Here is a 19,748-nt window from a genome sequence, read left to right on the forward strand (position 1 = left end):
GTTCCATTTTCGAATAGGTGTCATATATGGTTGTACATATATGTACATATATGTTTCTACTTTATATTACCATATATTTCATATAGGGATATTTCATATATTCACATATATTACATTTCCGTATGGGACCTATTAAAAATAAACAAATAGCGTGCTGCTTTGTGGTCATTATTGTGTAATTTGAAATAAAAGTAAATAAATTGCAAAGCACCACTTCAAATATGTCCGCAAATGTAAGAGTTTCCTGGTAAATAGGGAATAAGTTGCTATTTTTATTGTACTTACCTTAAAAGAAAGATAACCACATTAAATCAGTTGGACTTTTGTTATTAAAAGCAAGTAATATAGGCTACTAAAATAAAAGTGAGGTGCTGTTGTATTTATTTGCCGATGTGACTCGTAGACATCGACTGTATCAACATTCAGTAGTCAAAATGAAAAATTCACAATAAAATAAAATAAAGAAATAAAACATAATTTCCCCATAGACTTGACTAAGTCATACATACCACGTAATATTACAATAGGTACCATGTAGTTATAAAATACTTTGAGTATAAATCATTTATAATTCTTCATATTCTTACCCCCTTATTACCCCAAACTTAAAATATTATTCCCTTATACCTACAAGTACGTACTGTAGAGGTACCCTGTTGTTACAAATAGGTACGCTGTAAATTCGGTTTAATTACCCGGTACTTTGCGGGTCGTAAAATAAAGTGTTACCAAGAAATCATTTAAACTGAGCTGCTGCTGTCTCTTCATATTAACCTCAGACGACCTGATGCCAGCTTCAGACCCCACTGTTTTTCTATGGCTGACCCCACCAGCCGTTGAGGGGGTGGGGCGGGCCGGTGAAAATTGCGCTTTCAAAATAAAAGCACGCGAGTTAAAGATTTCAAAATCAAATATTTTTCAAATCCCCCCGGTTCCTACGCCCTTGCATTTGAGTCAAATGAACCCCAATAGAATTTACCAGAAGTAATTTACCTTATCAATTAAAAGACTCTAATTTATCTATTGTTACATTTCCAGTCTAAAAGGTTGATTTCATCCAGACATAAGGTGGGTTAACCACTATTACCTGTATTAAATTTTAAATGATTACTAACTAATTGTACTAATCCTGTTGGGATAGCTTTAATCAAAGATTTATATTCATTTAATAAGACTGGAAAGATATGTTAAAATATTACTAAAATCATCAAACAAAGATAAAATACAATTGAACTTATTATTAAACCATCTAGAAAAGAAAAGAGATTTGCTCTTTATAGTTATAGTAAAGTTATGTACATAGCACAATTTCCTTGAAAGAAGGCAATGTTGATGAAAGTTAGATGGGGGATAGGTAGTTTACTAGGCAGATAATTACATTTCAATAAGAAAGACAAGACACAAAGTTTGTTAAAATGCTATTTGTAAAAAAACATTGGGACAAAGACATATTTTTAGTTAGTTTACTTTAAATGTATTTACTGTATCTGCAAAATCTAAAAAGTCAAGGCCACCTTGGGATTAGAAAGTAAATGTTTTTATTTTATTTGTGAGGCCTATATCTCCAGATAAAATCCAGAAATATATTATTGATGACTTTTATTGCTTTATCATGAATTAATAAAGAAAAAGTAGGGTATACAAAACGAGAAAGTCCTTACACCTTAGGATCTCTACCGTATAATGAAAGGTTTCTTATAGCACAAAAATGACAAATCTGTCATCATGTCTTTATATTCATACATCAAGGCAGATCATTTTCACTGTTATTCAGACTGTGACTTTCTGTATGAGACTGACATCTAGTGGACTTGTTTATTATATGCCTGACACACCTGTTTGCACACGTGTTATAAACACAACCAGGAAGTTCATGAGTTCAGGGAAACTGAAACTGTTGGGCTGTTCTGTGTGTCGTCTTTCTTTCTGTGAGTACATACAGTAAAATGGCAGAAGCCAGTATTTCAGTGGTTCAGGATCAGTTCATCTGTTCAATCTGTCTGGATCTACTGAAGGATCCAGTGACCATTCCCTGTGGACACAGTTACTGTATGAGCTGTATTACAGACTGCTGGGATCAAGATGATCAGAAGAGAGACTACAGCTGCCCTCAGTGCAGACAGACCTTCACTACAAGACCTGTTTTAGGTAAAAACACCATGCTGGCTGAAGTTGTGGAGAAACTGAAGAAGACAAAATTACAAGCTGCTCGTCCTGATCACTGTTATGCTGAAGCTGGAGATGTGAAGTGTGACGTCTGTACTGAGAGAAAACACAAAGCTGTCAAGTCCTGTCTGGTGTGTCTGAACTCTTACTGTCAAAATCATCTTGAACAACATGAGAAATTCTTCAAAGGGAAAAGACACAACCTGATAGACGCCACTGGACGACTTCAGCAGATGATCTGCCCTCAACATGAGAAACTTTTAGAGATTTACTGTAAAACTGATCAGCTCTGTATATGTTATCTGTGTATGGTGGATGAACACAATGAACATAAGACTGTATCAGCTGCAGCAGAGAGGACTGAGAAACAGGTAAGAGATGAAAACACTGAGTGATGTGTTAATGTGATCAGATCTGAGTTAAACTGGTAAAAAATCACTCTAATGTACATTTTATCTCTTAATTATTATTCCCACATTCAACAGAAAGAACTGAAGGAGACGCAGAGAAAATACCAGCAGAGAATCCAGGAGAGCCAGAAGAAGCTTCAGGAGCTGAGAGATGCTGTGGAGACTCATAAGGTGAGTTTTGATCAGAAGAACAACTGCTGTCTGCTGTTTCAGATCTGTTTCAGACTCTAACAGACTGTGTGATGTACCAGTAAGAGCTGAGTGAATGCTGCTGATTCCTATAGTAGCTGTTCAAGAGATCAGCATTGGGTTTGCTTGTGGAGATACTCATAAAGCAATACAATCCCCAGGTGGTGCTAATAACCAGGACTCAACCTCTCTGTCTTCCTCTCCCAAATTCCAGTTCACTAAAGGTCTATTGAATCTATGTAATGTCATATTCATTCTATGTTGTGATGCTACAAAGGTTTCATCTTCATGTTTGGTGTCGTTTTAAAGGTGATGGTGCGATGGTTAAAAAGGTCTAATTTCTATAATTCTAAGAGAAAGTGTATCAAAATTTAGAATTTAACACATCTGTACTCCTTTGATGGGTATCACCTCATGAGGAGATCTAGATTACAGATGGTTAACAGTCCCATTTGGTGCTCCTCTTCAGGTCACGAGAACCGACCAACCAAATTCTGCTTTGAGATTTTATTATTCTTTGTCTCATTCTGTGTATATAAGGTGGCTTGGCAAGAGAATCTGGGAAGTATTCTTTAGCAAGAATCTTCCCCACACTTTGGGTGTGTGTATTCAAACATTATGGAGGCATTCTGTTCAAAAGCTCCCACACTATGTGTGTCTTAAAACAACATGGAAGAAATCTTTAACAAGAATCTTCCTACACCATTTTGGGTGTATTATATTCATGATGGAAGTACTCTGTAGCGAGAGTGCCTATTGTCAGGTATGACTTTGTAACTTTTGCAACTGTTGATCATTTTAATTAATTGGAATTGAATCATATTCTGTATGATATTCTTTAATTTATGTTTGAAGCTGAAACCTGCCTGGTATAATAAATTGTTACATTTGATTCATCTAAGTTCTTCAGAAATTGTATTGATTTATTTTAATTCTTTCACTAATTGTTATGACCAGTAGATTAGAAGGAGTCTGGTATTACCGCAAGATTATTCTGTCAGAATATGTTCACACTGGTGTTTTGATGTTGAATGGAGCATGGGGCACATTCATCAAGACTTTCAGATTTATGTCTATCACCTGCCTTAGCAAGTTGCATGAGAGTGACTAAAGTAACTATTTTTATGATCGGAGCAAGCATGGAGCGGCCAGACGTAAAAGTATTAGTTTGCCCGGCAATATGTGGGTAATATGATGCCAATATTATTGAAAATGGACAGAGTAAAAGTCACAAATAGATATTACAACTTGTAAACACAAAACGCAATCTACAAATAGATTAAAATTCCACAAACACAGTCCTCGTGATCCGCAAATGTAAAACAAGATCTACGAATCGACTTTGTGATCCACAAATATAAAGCATGATTTACAAAAAGAAATCAGTGACTTGTACTTGAAAACCAGAATTTGAATGAATGTAAAGTGACTTCTTTGCAGATGAATATCATTTTCTATTTGTAGATTGTGTCACATTTGTTTTCAGAATTCTGACACTATTGTTTCGCTTTTGTGACAAAATAATGCCATAATCGTTGAAAATGAAGAGACTTCAATTTGTAAACACGAAACAAATCTGCAAATAGGTTCCAAATCTGCAAACAAACTCCTCATGATCCGCAAATGTAAAACGAGATCTACAAATATATAAAAATCCACGAACAGACTCTTCATGACATACAAATATAAAATGCGATTTACAAATAGATTTAAAATCCGCAAACCAACTCTTTCTGATTCACAAATAGAAATCATCGACTTGTACTTGACAAACAGAATTTAAATGAATGCAAAGCGATTTGTCTGCGCATGAGGGTCATTATTTGTTTGTAGATTGTGTTGCATTTGTTTTCAGAATTTTGGCACAACTGTTTCGCTGTTTTCCATTAAAAAAATCTACAAATGCCCTCCTCACAATTTGCAAACAAACACAGTCTAACTTGTATTTTCCAACCATTGTAAAAAGACATTCTTACACATTCTGTGCAAAGTTCAGCATGCAAGTGTTGAATCTGTGTTTGCAGATCACAGGGCATTCACGAATCCTTCTGCACAAGTCTACAGATCTTTTTGGCACTATCTTTCCACAGAGTTTGTCACTGCGATCCACGCGTGTAGTCAGCCAATCAGGGGTATTGCTTCAAAGTGATGCCCCGCCCCCTCAATAAGCTCTTTTCAAAATAAAAGCTGGGCCCACTGCCATTTACCGTTGCCGGTGTTACAGCGCTGAAAGGCGGCCAGACCGGGTTATCGATATTATATTAATGATATTAAAGCATTTATGTATAGCATGGCAAATATGTAGCATTAACGTGAACTAGAACAACCCCTCGTTTAAGTTATTATCAGTGCCTGACAATTCAGCCGGTTGACTGTATGCAAGTCTATTATTTTTCCATGAAATTGCTTTTGTGAACCACAAATCCGTGTTGGAAATAACATAGCTAGCAAGCGGCGTGCAGCTAATGTAGTGTGTCATTAAGGATTATTTTCCGTATTTAGTTAGGTCCCACCGCGAAATGCCTTCTGCCTTGTATATTATAGTTTAGATAATTATTATTATTATTTGTTTTTATTATCTATGTTTATTTATTATTATGGATTATTGCATTGTACTGTAAATATTTATTTGGTTTCTTTAATTAGATGCCATTTCCCTTCAAAAAATGTTTTTGATGAATTATAGCAGCAATAGGTAGGAACCATTTATCAATTTGCTAGTACCAACAAACCCGGCCCAGGACCATTTCCGACAATAAAATGCGCTGCAAAGTTAACTAAAACAACTGCAAAATTTACCTGTAGCCTACAACGGACTCGAAAGCTACAGAGAAAGCTTTGAGCTGTTAAAAGCAGAACAGATTGTAAATGGTGGTGGTGGATATAATATTAACATGTAATTTGCAGTCCGGATTAGGGTGGAATGGCACAGGCAGACTGCCGGTCTAAAAACCGAGACCGTTTTGACTTCATTCCGTACACGCTGACAGGCAGCTGCTTTTATAAACGGCTTGTGCTTGTTTGTCTTCATGCTCAGTCTGGAAACAGTTAAATGTTTCTAATAACAGCGCGATTTGTAAGTGACTTCCGGTCACGGTATGTATATCAAATGCATATGGTCAAATAGTTCAATTAATGCTGCTGTCAAATAAGGCTCATGTTTTTGTTAATTACGGCAAGTTACATCCAATATTATCGTTGCAAACCGCTTGCTTTATTTTAGCTGCGTCACCTTAGCAGCTCCACTCCATCCAGCTGGCTCGCTGACGCTCGGCAAATGTTCGTTGAAGAGACACTGATGTTTTAAGGATAAAACCGCTTCATGCAGTGTTTTTAACGATTTAATGACCTCGGTGTTAATTTGCCTCCCGGTGGAAACCTCCTGAACTAAAAACACTGAGCACCAGCCGGAGGTAATGCTTAGTTGTGAACACACACTACATTAGCTGCACGCCGCTTGCTAGCTATGTTATTTCCAACACGGATTTGTTGTTCACAAAAGCAATTTCATGGAAAAATAATAGACTTGCATACAGTCAACCGGCTGAATTGTCAGGCACTGATAATAACTTAAACGAGGGGTTGTTCTAGTTCACGTTAATGCTACATATTTGCCATGCTATACATAAATGCTTTAATATCATTAATATAATATCGATAACCCGGTCTGGCCGCCTTTCAGCGCTGTAACACCGGCAATGGTAAATGGCAGTGAGCCCAGCTTTTATTTTGAAAAGAGCTTATTGAGGGGGCGTGGCATCACTTTGAAGCAATACCCCTGATTGGCTGACTACACGCGTGGATCGCAGTGACAAACTCTGCGGAAAGATAGTGCCAAAAAGATCTGTAGACTTGTGCAGAAGGATTCGTGAATGCCCTGTGATCTGCAAACACAGATTCAACACTTGCATGCTGAACTTTGCACAGAATGTGTAAGAATGTCTTTTTACAATGGTTGGAAAATACAAGTTAGACTGTGTTTGTTTGCAAATTGTGAGGAGGGCATTTGTAGATTTTTTAAATGGAAAACAGCAAAACAGTTGTGCCAAAATTCTGAAAACAAATGCAACACAATCTACAAACAAATAATGACCCTCATGCGCAGACAAATCGCTTTGCATTCATTTAAATTCTGTTTGTCAAGTACAAGTCGATGATTTCTATTTGTGAATCAGAAAGAGTTGGTTTGCGGATTTTAAATCTATTTGTAAATCGCATTTTATATTTGTATGTCATGAAGAGTCTGTTCGTGGATTTTTATATATTTGTAGATCTCGTTTTACATTTGCGGATCATGAGGAGTTTGTTTGCAGATTTGGAACCTATTTGCAGATTTGTTTCGTGTTTACAAATTGAAGTCTCTTCATTTTCAACGATTATGGCATTATTTTGTCACAAAAGCGAAACAATAGTGTCAGAATTCTGAAAACAAATGTGACACAATCTACAAATAGAAAATGATATTCATCTGCAAAGAAGTCACTTTACATTCATTCAAATTCTGGTTTTCAAGTACAAGTCACTGATTTCTTTTTGTAAATCATGCTTTATATTTGTGGATCACAAAGTCGATTCGTAGATCTTGTTTTACATTTGCGGATCACGAGGACTGTGTTTGTGGAATTTTAATCTATTTGTAGATTGCGTTTTGTGTTTACAAGTTGTAATATCTATTTGTGACTTTTACTCTGTCCATTTTCAATAATATTGGCATCATTATTACCTCCATACGGCAACCTCTGACTAAGATCAGACTGACAATTTTGTGTCCATGAGATATACACAACGGCCGCCATATATCCTGTGCGATATCGGGTCCCTAATGAACGAATAATTAAGATTATATAACTAAATTCTTACTATATTAGATTTGAGTCAGATTATAATTTAAACACAGAGGTCAAAGAAATAAATTAAATAAATGGAATTATTCTTCTAGAAGGGCTACGGACGGAAAGAACACGTGATCCCTTCACCACGCCATTGGATACCTTCGTTGGGCCAGTGGGTGGGTCCTTACAATTCTAATGCTCCTCTCTCTGTGTGTCCTAACAGCGCTCTGCACAGACAGCAGTGGACGACACTGAGAGGATCTTTACTCAACTGATCCAAACCATTGAGAGAAGACAATCTGAGGTGATACAGCTGATCAGAGATCAGGAAAAGACTGCAGTGAGTAAAGCTGAAGGACTCTTGAAGCGACTGGAGCAGGAGATTGATGATCTGAGGAGGAGAGACGCTGAGCTGGAGCAACTTTCACACACAGATGATCACATCCATTTCCTCCAGGTAACAGAGATCTGAAAAACACAACAGTGATCTTTAGGAAGTGAAGAGCATGTTTTACTGAGATTATATTTTCTATGAAATGTTTCAGTGTCATCAGTTTATGTTTGTGTTGTTTGTCTTTGTGTTTGTGTAGAGTTTTCAGTCTCTCTCTGTTCCTCCTGGATCTTCAGACTCACTCAGCATCACTGTCAGCTCTCTCATCTCTTTTGATGATGTAGGAAAATCTGTGTCTCATCTGAGAGAGAAACTGGAGGATTTCTGTAGAGAAGAGATAGAGAAGATATTTGACAAAGGTAAAGCACTTATTTCTCTCACATCATGTAAAAATAATATTATATTTTGTAGAAATCGAGAGAATATCACTCACTGATTCTGAATGAATATTTTTTCAACATAGTTATTCCTGATCCTGAGACCAGGGAGCAGTTCCTAAAATGTGAGTCTTAACAAATAAACACACTGATGCTGATAAAGACATGAACAGTGATAATCTGTATTTCAGTCATTTTAAACTCCTCTACAGACACTCATGAATCTGAATGTGCAGAATAAACAGAAAATAAACAACTGCGTTGGCCCACAATGAAGCATAACTGTGAGATCAAATAGCAGTTCATAAATCAAATTTCATAAGCCATTAAGTTTTTCTATAAACAAAGATTCTTAACACTTATTGAATTATAACAAAATATATTTTTAAGTGTACACTTACCGAACAGAGGTACTTTCACAAACCTTTTACACCCACACAGGATTATGATGAATATAACAGTAAAACAATCAGATTAGATTCTGTCTATACTGTAAATTATCTCTGTTCACTTCTTAACACATTGACAGTCCTCAAAAACTAAAATAAATAAGACTTGAAGTTTTATTTGAATTTTCGAAATGCATAATTTTACATTTAAATGATGTTTTTGATTTGTCTCCATCAGATTATCATCACTTCACTGCAGATCCAAACACAGCACATAAACCTCTCTGTCTGTCTGAGGGGAACAGAGTGATTACTAAAACTGACACAGTCCAGCCGTATCCTCATCATCCAGACAGATTTGATGGTTGTTTTCAGGTGTTGTGTAGTGAGAGTTTGAGTGGACGCTGTTACTGGGAGGTTGAGTGGAGTGATGATGTGTTTATATCAGTGTCATATAAGAGCATCAGCAGGAAGGGACGGGGTTATGAGTGTGTGTTTGGATATAATGATCAGTCCTGGAGTTTGTGCTGCTGTGGCTCCAGTTGTTCATTCAGGCACAATAACATTGCGACTAAACTCCCTGTAGTGTTCAGATCTTCTAGAATAGGAGTTTATGTGGATCACAGTTCAGGATCTCTGTCCTTCTACAGCGTCTCTGACACAATGACCCTCATCCACAGAGTCAACACCACATTCACTAAACCTCTCTATCCTGGGTTTTATGTTTATCGTGGATCAGTGAAACTGTGTGATCTAACAATAAGATGATACAGAGAGTATAAATAATTTTCATATTTGAAGTCTGCACATGATGAATCAACAACAAAGAAATAATAAGTCTTTTAATTTTCTAATCAGCAATTTAGACACACATTTAATTTGGACATTTAGTTTGACATAAGTTTAATTTAAAATATATAATGCAACGGTGAGTTTATACTAAACATTTCTAACAATATGTTTAAAAACCATCACTGAGGTGTATTCATGTCTGAATTGCACATCACTTACATAAAATATCCAAGTACAATAAAACCTTTAAGACATTTGCATTGTTATTTTCAGGTATTACTGTATTACAGTAACGTGAACCACAATAATGACAGTACAGTTACTATTTTAAAGATGGGTGCAGAAATCATAAAATACCCAAATCCATTCTTACCAGTAGCACATAGAGCACACTGTCAGATAAAATGGTCACTAGCTGGGGCACTACACATAATTAAGTACACCTTTGTAGGATTTTGTGTTTAGTTTTTTTTTTAAGTTGACACAACTTGCATTTTGTTCATTCAACTAAAAAAGTTTTACTCTCTACTACACAAAGGTTTTCATTCACTAAAGAAATGTTTCTTTTTCATCTAAATAAAAATCTTTAGGGTAATGGTTCACATCTATATTTTATACTTGAGCCAATGAAAAATATACAACTTGCCATAAACAATATTTTCTACATCTATGATAACCTGGCAAAAAGTGTGGTTGGGTTGAAGATGTGATGAAGTTAAAGAGATAATGAAGAGATCAATGAAGTGATGATTGACCATTAATGATAAACACCTGCTGTAGATAAACAGAATCACTAAAGGAAGATGAGGAGGAGAAAAAAGACCAGCAGAACCACAAAAACTACAAAAACATTTCTTGGTGGGGCCAATGTCCTTTTAAGGAACTCGTGTCACCGCAACGCCACATTTGCTTCACTTCAGTTAAAACATTGAAATACATTGAGTTAGAGACAAAGAGCTGTGATTTTTCTTAATGAATAGTCAATAAATGCATTGATTTACAATATTTATATATCAGACCAATTTGTGTTGTTAGTATTTTCAGTTCTATCAACAATGTTTTTTTGTCTAATAAAATCCACTAATATGATAAGATTAGTATGGTCAGCTGCTTCAATGTGCCTTGTTAACAGCTGGATAAACACAAATGTAGATGTGTCTGTATGATGCTGTCACATAGTGAATGTTTTTATTTTCTCATTGACATCTGTTTGTACAACAGTGTTGCTATGTCAGTATTAAAAACAACTTTTCGAGGCATTAGAGGATTTGTGTAAAAATGCAGTGATATCAATAAGCTGTTGAGCAAAACAGTTTATACACAATTCACATGGTATTTATTAAAGTCTGGTTTAAGGAGCCACCCAACGATGGTATCCAATGGCGTGGGTGAAGGGAGCTCGTGTTCTTTCGTGTCTTAGCGCTTCTATAAGAATAATTCATTTATTACTGTAAGTTTCAATTAATTTCTTTGACCTCTGTGTTTAAATTATAATCTGACTCCAGTTTAATATAATAGAAATTAATTGCATACCAATTATCTGTAGATCATAATTTAGATATTTGATTATTTATAAATTCTTAGTTTTAACTCTAGTATGATCTTAACCTGACATACTTATTTTGCAGTAATACCAGACTCCTGCTTATCTACTGGAAATAACAATTTCTGATGAATTTAAATGAATCAAATGTAACGATTTATTATACCAGGCAGGTTCCAGCTTCAAACTTCAAGAATATCATACAGAATATGATTCAATTCCAGTTATTTAAAATGATTAATGGTTGCAAAAGTTACAGTGTCATACCTGGCAATAGACAACTCTGGCTACAGCTAAAGCTTTGAAGTCCTGTCTGGTGTGTCGTCTCTTTGCAGAGTGACTGAAAAATAAAGAGTTTGCTGCACCCGCGCCACACACAACCCCAGAGTGTTAAAGGCAGAGATCTGAAACTACTCAAGTTCAAGATAATTTAAGATTGATAGATATCACATCTGAAAGAAAGGGGTTCGCATGTTTTCTGTGTGTATGTTTGTTCTAAGAATCACACATAGGAATTTTGAGAAATGATCATGAGATCAAATTTAGGATCATTTCTATGCAGCATAAAATGTGGCCCCTGCTATGTGACACACAGTTATGTTCAAAATAATAGAAGTGTACTAATAACAATGAATAAAGTGCAAACATTTAAAAAATGTATTTCCATATTATTTTTTAAGACTTTTTTAAGATTTAACTTAACTTTAAACTATTGAATTACTAATATTTAGTTACTTAATCATTGTTGTTTATAACAGCTACACATCTTTGTCAAATGAAGTCAACCAACTTCTGGCACCTAGAAACAGACATTTTAGCCCTGGATCCACACATCTTGTAGTGACACCAAAAACTGCATAACATTCATAATTTAGATGTATCATATTTAATTATACCATAGGGTTTTATTCTGATTGGTTGAGAAATTTTTCATGGGTGTGCTTTTTTTTAAAACACACACCTGACCTGACTAATGTCCTAAAATAAACACCAGATCAATGTCTGTGGTAACTCTGATATAAGAGGAATAATTGACTATGGTCCTTTGAATAATTTTAATTGGTGATATGTCTAGATATGTCTCATAGACTTAGACTGTTTATTCAAAATGACTACATTAAAAAAGATTTACAAAAACAGATTAAATATAAAGAAGAGGCACACCGCTCACACCATGACTCAGACAAATAATGTGTTTATTAAATAAAACACTCAAAATATGATGCATTTCCATTTTAAATATTGTGATCATGCAATCCCTTGTTAAAAAGCATCAAGATGTCCTATAGCTCTTGATTCCTTTCACACATTATTGTCTGTTACCTGAAAAAGTACACACAATAAAATAAGGAAAGTCACTCTGGTCAACTAAACATAACTCACTAAACATATTGGCATGAGCCAATGACTTTTGTGTGTAAGATGTCATACCACTTTGTTAAAACCCCTTCTCAAGAGTCAAATCCAGAGATTAACTTCATATAAATGAACAGATATCTAAAGACAAAGATTTACAGTCAAATAGTTCATCAAAAGTTGAAGTTATAACTGAAACACAGAAACAAAACTTCTGAAGAACTGTGTTGTAATGTAATAATACATTTTATTTATAATGCACTTTTCATCAAAGTGCTACAGGATAAAAACAATAAAAATGTGAAGAAAGAGTTAAAAATACCTCTAAAGAGAACTAAAAGCTTTGTTAAAAAGAAATGTCTTAAGACCTTTTTTAAAACAGTCAGTGGATTGCGGCGCCCTCGGAGTGTCAGGGAGGGCTTCCATAGACAGCAGCACAGAATGTATACAGGACAAATACTGTAATTGTTTGTCTTCCTCATGAACAGTGATTGTATTTATCAGATAATCATACAGAGATAAACATCAGATAAATCCAAACCACATCTAATGCATCTCAATGTGTTTTCATCTACAATCTAAAATTAGACAGACAATCTAGACAGAAAATCTCAAAACGTTAAGAATAAAATATATAATGTATAGGCTATGAATTATCATTTGTCTTTTGATTTGTTTTTAATGATATAAACACGTTTAGACAACACTTGTGTATATATATACTAATGAACATTAATCTTTTCTAATGTTAGAGGACATAATTTTACTGTTGAGTCCCAAATTATTCCAAACCCAGGATAGAGAGGTTTAGTGAATGTGGTGTTGACTCTGTGGATGAGGGTCATTGTGTCAGAGACGCTGTAGAAAGACAAAATTCCTGCACTGTAATCCACATAAACTCCTATTTTACTGGAGACGACACTGAGTTTTGTCTTTATCTCATTGTAAAAGAATGAACAACTAGAGGAAGAACAGAACAAACACCAGGACTGATCATTAAATCCAAATTCACACTCATTACCTCTTCCCTTCCTGCTGATGCTCTTATATGACACTGATATAAACACACCTTCATCACCACTCCACTCAACCTCCCAGTAACAGCGTCCACACAAACTCTCTCTACACAACACCTGAGGCCAATAATCAAATCTGTCTGGATGATGAGGATACGGCTCATCTGTGTAAACGATAGTAGCCGCTCTGTTCTCCTCAGACAGACTGATACATCTACATGCTGTGTTTGGATCCAGAGAGAAGAGACTGAAATCTGAGGAAGATAAATACATAATATTTTAATTTATATTAGTTTATAATATTTGTTTCATGTTATCTATGATCTTTCATTTGTTAATTTGAGTGTAAAGGTCTTTCGGGGCTCGCCAACGGATTAGACTGCATCTAATACGTAACATAATAAGCAGGACCAAGTGTTTATGGGGAAAAGAGATTTAATGAAGTTTCTTATGTAGGATGGTTCTTCAGGGGCGATGTTGTCATGTCATCCTTCTACATTCTTAACCCCAAAGTTCTGCCTGAGAGACAGAACTTTATACATGATAACAAAAGTCAGTTCTTTAGTTTCATCTGTTAGAAGCAGAAAAGATCTGAATGACTCTGACAAGAGGAAAATAGTGATGGATAGACGACTGCATCATCTATGTGCAGTGGTTTGAAGTGATGCAAACAAGTGCAGTGAAGCATCATCAGGGTCATCATGTGTGTCCAAGGTTTATTGATGTACGGGTGAAGTGAGATGAAGTCAGGACAGTGAACATTACACTGACCAATGTTCATGTGGATCTTACTTTGTTGTGTTCCTCACTTTTATAAGTTACTTTGGATGCAAGTTTTTGCTAAATGTAATGTAATGTACTTTGACACGGACCATAAAGATTGATGCAGACCAAACACTCATTCATGTCAATGATGTTTCCTTACATAAAGAACTACAATAATGGTGGACAATACACTCACCTAAAGGATTATTAGGAACACCATACTAATACTGTGTTTCACCCCATTTCACCTTCAGAACTGCCTTAATTCTACATGGCATTGATTCAACAAGGTGCTAAAAGCATTCTTTAGAAATGTTGGCCCATATTGATAGGATGGCATCTTGCAGTTGATGGAGATTTGTGGGATGCACATCCAGGGCACGAAGCTCCCGTTCCACCACATTCCAAAGATGCTCTATTGGGTTGAGATCTGGTGACTGTGGGGGACATTTTAGTACAGTGAACTCATTGTCATGTTCAAGAAACCAATTTGAAATGATTCAAGCTTTGTGACATGGTGCATTATCCTGCTGGAAGTAGCTATCAGAGGATGGGTACATGGTGGTCATAAAGGGATGGACATGTCAGAAACAATGCTCAGGCACGCCGTGGCATTTAAACGATGCCCAATTGGCACTAAGGGGCCTAAAGTGTGACAAGAAAACATCCCCCACACCATTACACCACCACCACCACCAGCCTGCACAGTGATAACAAGGCATGATGGATCCATGTTCTCATTCTGTTTATGTCAAATTCTGACTCTACCATCTAAATGTCTCAACAGAAATCGAGACTCATCCGACCAGACAACATTTTTCAGTCTTCAACTGTCCAATTTTGGTGAGCTCGTGCAAATTGTAGCCTCTTTTTCCTATTTGTAGTGGAGATGAGTGGTACCCGGTGGGGTCTTCTGCTGTTGTAGCCCATCCGCCTCAAGGTTGTGCGTGTTGTGGCTTCACAAATGCTTTGCTGCATACCTCGGTTGTAACGAGTGGTTATTTCAGTCAAAGTTGCTCTTCTATCAGCTTGAATCAGTCGGCCCATTCACCTCTGACCTCTAGCATCAACAAGGCATTTTCGCCCACAGGACTGCCACATACTGGATGTTTTTCCCTTTTCATACCATTCTTTATAAACCCTAGAAATGGTTGTGCATGAAAATCCCAGTAACTGAGCAGATTGTGAAATACTCAGATCGGCCCGTCTGGAACCAACAACCATGCCACGATCAAAATTGCTTAAATCACCTTTCTTTTCCATTCTGACATTCAGTTTGGAGTTCAGGAGATTGTCTTGACCAGGACCACATGCCTAAATTTATTGAAACAACTGCCATGTGATTGGTTGATTAGATAATTGCATTAATGAGAAATTGAACAGGTGTTCCTAATAATCCTTTAGGTGAGTGGTGGCACATTAAATTGTAGTTCTTTACACACATTAATACATGATGTATCAATCTCTAAATAAACTCGTAATATGAATGATTTCATCTCACAAACCTATCGTTTCTCTTCCGAAGATATTTATTATCAGAAACAAATTCAATGCATGAAGAAGATTGTGTTCAACTGAAGAAAGAGTAACATGAGGATCATTTAGATTTTTTGGTGAACTTTTCCTTTATGATTTTGTAATGAAGAGTCTATTTTAAATGATTATTATCAGATAATGCGTTATTATGTTTTATAGTGCTGCACGATTAATCGTATATTTTTCATGATAACGATATGTGCGTCCCACGATTAATTAATGCTAACCGTCACAATAGTAATGTTTAAAGACAAAGCACAAATCACATGGTCTAGAATCAAGCAATGTGTGCTAACTTGTAAGCGTGGCCTGTGTAATGGTAGAAGTAAGTTGGCATCACAAGATTTACAGTCATTCACCTTGAACAAACATAATGGCAGAGCAACAAGAAAAAAAGTGCAGAAATGTTTATGTTAGTTCCCAAAAAGGGTCATACTTCATTGTTTGAGGCAATGGCGGATCATGTAAGTTAGAAAAGGATATGTGCACAATAGGCACCCGTGAGCAGCAAAGGGCTTAAAAAATTTTTATTCCAGTTTTATTCTAATTGGAATATAAATTGATAGCTGTAAAGTGTAATAAAAATACTGAAGTGAATAGAAGTTCTTCACTAAAAGAATAATCATGATTTTTAATCGTGATCAAAAGTTTGAGCAAAATAATCGTGATCATCATTTGTCCTGTTATAGTGCATGTAATGAATGAGAAAATAATAATGAGTCTTACACTGTAGGAAATCCTCTCTGTTCTTGGGTTCATCGGTGGGAATAATTATAATGAATGAAACTAAAGAAAATAAAGAGACATCTTTAGATTAATGATCTCATGTAAAATCATCATCATTTTTAATCTGCTCTGTATTTCTTCTGTTATATTTGATGCTACTGTAAGACTCATTTCTGAGTAAATCCCAGTCTTAGTTATAGAGATGTTTCTTTACCTTTGTCAGATATTTTTTTAATTTCTTCTTTACAGAAATCCTCCATCTTTTCTTTCAGCTTAGTGACCGATTTCCTCACATCATCAAAAGAGAGAAGAGAAGTGACAGTGAAGTTGTCTGAAGATCCAGGAGATGATGAGAGAGACAGAAAACTCTACATGAACACAACACAATGACAAAAACTAATATGAATAACACTCAATACAATCTGATTGAAGTCAAGATATATTGTAATGTATGTTGTAGTGTACAGTGTGAGTTACCTGAAGGAAACTGATGTGATCATCTGTGTGTGAAAGCTGCTCCAGCTCAGCGCCTCTCCTCCTCAGATCATCAATCTCCTGCTCCAGTCGCTTCAAGAGTCCTTCAGCTTCACTCACTGCAGTCTTTTCCTGATCTCTGATCAGCTGTGTCACCTCAGATCGTCTTCTCTCAATGGTTTGGATCAGTTGAGTAAAGATCCTCTCAGTGTCGTCCACTGCTGTCTGTGCAAGCTGCTGTTAGGACACACAGAGAGAAACATTAAACTCAATCTCAAACATTTCTTCCAGTATTTATGTTTCTCTATTGATCAAAACTCACCTTATGAGTCTCCACAGCATCTCTCAGCTCCTGAAGCTTTTTCTGACTCTTCTGGATTCTCTGCTGGAGTTTTTCCTGCTTGTCCTCCAGAAGTCTCTATTCAACAGATTAATAACATATAACTCAACTGTACACTCAAGCTATCATTTCTTCTGCTCTTGAGCGCCCTCATGTGGCCACGCGGCACTAAGCTGATGCTTCACTTCTGCCTTATATCATATATTTTGTATTTGTTCATACCTCTTTCTCAGTTCTCTCTGCTGCAGCTGATACAGTGTCGTGATTTTTGTGTTCATGCATCTCACACAGATAACAAATACATCTCTGATCAGTGCGACAGTAAACCTCAAAGAGTTTGTCATGTTGAGGGCAGATCATCTCCTGAAGTCTTCCTGTCACATCAATCAATTTGTGTCTTTTTCCTGTCCGAAAAGCTTCATGTTGTTCAAAGTGAGTTTGACAGTAAGTTTCAAGACACACCAGACAGGACTTGACAGCTTTGTGTTTTCTCTCAGTACAGACGTCACACTCCACATCTTCAGGTCCAGCTTCATTGACAGCAGATCGATCAGTCTGAAGTCTCCTCAGGTCCTCCACCATATCAGCAAGCATCACATTCTTCCCTAAATCAGGTCTTGTAGTGAAGGTCTGTCTGCATTGAGGGCAGCTGTAGTCTCTCTTCTGATCATCATGATCCCAGCAGTCTGTAATACAGCTCATACAGTAACTGTGTCCACAGGGAATGGTCACTGGAGATCCAGACAGTAGATCCAGACAGATTGAACAGATGAACTGATCCTGAGACACTGAAAGATTCGCTTCTGCCATTTTACTGACTGCACAAATACAGTGACACGTATAACAATGGAAAAACACTAAAGGTTCGGTTTCAATTCTCAATAAATGTTTCTGAGTTTGAGAAACGCAAGCAAAGTAGTTTAGTGCTCGTTTACCAAATGTCCACTAGGTGTCAGTGTTACAAACTGAAAATATATTTTATTGTTCATTTTTTTATCATATTATACCCCATTGGGCAAAAACATTTAAGTATATTTTTAAATATGTTTCAAAATAGACACAAATGGCCAAAAAATATGTACTAATATATTTTGAAATATGTTAGCAAAAATGTATTTTTTTATATTTTGAAATTTATTTAAAAAAGAAATTATTATTTTAAAGCATTTATATTTACGTTGCATTTGGAGAAAATATTTGTATATTACCAACTTGTAAACATAACAGGTTTGAAATATATTTTTAACTGCAAAAACACCTAAAATTTATATTTTTGCCATATGGGTTGTAAAAGTAGATTTTTATTTGTTGCCCCTGAAATACATTTTGAAATATATGTTAATATATGAAGGTTAAATTAAATATATTTTCAAATTCAAAAATATATTTAATTTAGCTTTACTTTCTACAAAATGTATTTAGCATTTATTTGTAATTCAAAGCCTTTAGAAACGGTGTTCTTGTTTGAATATAAAGTTGTGAAATTAATTTATTTTTGTATTTGACAATATTGATTGACATCGAGCTGTTAGACGGAAATGCAACATATCCTCCAGCACAACAGCATCTCACTGTGTAGAAGTTTTTACATGCAGGATTGCGTTACATTCAGTGACCCCACTGTGTACATTTATTGTGCAATGTTTATTATAAATTCACTGGAATTTTAGAAACTAAAAATACTAAATACTACAGCAAGTACTGTATATTAGCTCTAGTACAGTATGAATGTTTTTCTTACAGCACTTTGTTGTATTTTGTTGCTTTATTCAGTAAATTTTTGTATTGATGGTTAAACTGAGTCTCTCATTCAGTCTTGTGTTTATTTTTGGACTCTTGATTTATCAGCAGATTCTGGTGAATGTAACAGCTTGATAAACACAAATGTAGATGTGTCTGTATGATGCTGTCACATAGTGGATGTATTTATTTTCTCATTGACATCTGTTTGTACAACAGTGTTGCTATGTCAGTATATAAAAAACTTTTTGAGGTATTAGGGGATTTGTGTCATGGTTCTGCCATCTTGTCCTTTTTTTTTTTTTCAAGTTTATTAAATCTTTGAAATTCAGAAATTATACAAAAGGGCAAGTGCATATAACATCACATTTTTTACATATCACATACCTTACAAAAAATAAAAATAGAAAAAATAAAATAAAATAAAATAGGGCGTTACAAACATATATTAAACTCATTTAAAAGAGAAACAGTTTTTCTAGCTTTTTTGTTCTTTACAAATTGTATAGATTCTAAATATATCTTAAAGGCTGTTTGAAAATGAACAAAATTGGGTTCAGAGTTACTCCATTTAACCTGGTGAATATAGAATTTGCCTAAGAGCAAAAACAAGTCAATAAGGAACATTTTTCCTTTGGAAACGTCATATTCATTAAAATGCAGCACAACTGAAGATAAATCCGTGTATCGTTCGTTCAATCGATTT

General features: G+C 35.5%; 2 protein-coding genes across 4 annotated transcripts; one reads left to right on the forward strand and one right to left on the reverse strand.

The window, feature by feature from the left end:
* The first annotated feature begins 621 nt into the window (after positions 1 to 621).
* LOC135744055 (tripartite motif-containing protein 16-like) lies at positions 622 to 10,353 on the forward strand. The gene is made up of 6 exons (XM_065262011.2): positions 622 to 2,537; positions 2,652 to 2,747; positions 7,821 to 8,054; positions 8,188 to 8,347; positions 8,452 to 8,490; positions 8,993 to 10,353. The coding sequence occupies exons 1-6, from the start codon at positions 1,947 to 1,949 to the stop codon at positions 9,520 to 9,522; spliced, it is 1,650 nt and encodes a 549-aa protein (XP_065118083.1). The 5' UTR covers positions 622 to 1,946; the 3' UTR covers positions 9,523 to 10,353.
* Positions 9,485 to 19,248, reverse strand: LOC135744047 (tripartite motif-containing protein 16-like protein). 3 transcript variants are annotated; one of them, XM_073814898.1, is made up of 7 exons: positions 17,525 to 19,248; positions 17,285 to 17,380; positions 16,966 to 17,199; positions 16,703 to 16,856; positions 16,489 to 16,548; positions 13,515 to 13,715; positions 13,238 to 13,405 (listed from the first exon to the last, which is right to left on the reverse strand). In XM_073814898.1, the coding sequence occupies exons 1-7, from the start codon at positions 18,110 to 18,112 to the stop codon at positions 13,380 to 13,382; spliced, it is 1,359 nt and encodes a 452-aa protein (XP_073670999.1). In that variant the 5' UTR covers positions 18,113 to 19,248; the 3' UTR covers positions 13,238 to 13,379. The 3 variants fall into 3 exon arrangements, with proteins under 3 accessions (XP_065118071.1, XP_065118072.1, XP_073670999.1); XM_065261999.2 differs by having other exon boundaries at positions 9,485 to 13,715; XM_065262000.2 differs by lacking the exon at positions 17,285 to 17,380 and having other exon boundaries at positions 9,485 to 13,715.
* Positions 19,249 to 19,748: the final 500 nt, after the last annotated feature.

This window comes from Paramisgurnus dabryanus, chromosome 6 (genome assembly GCF_030506205.2).
Source record: "Paramisgurnus dabryanus chromosome 6, PD_genome_1.1, whole genome shotgun sequence".
Taxonomy (NCBI): domain Eukaryota; kingdom Metazoa; phylum Chordata; class Actinopteri; order Cypriniformes; family Cobitidae; genus Paramisgurnus; species Paramisgurnus dabryanus.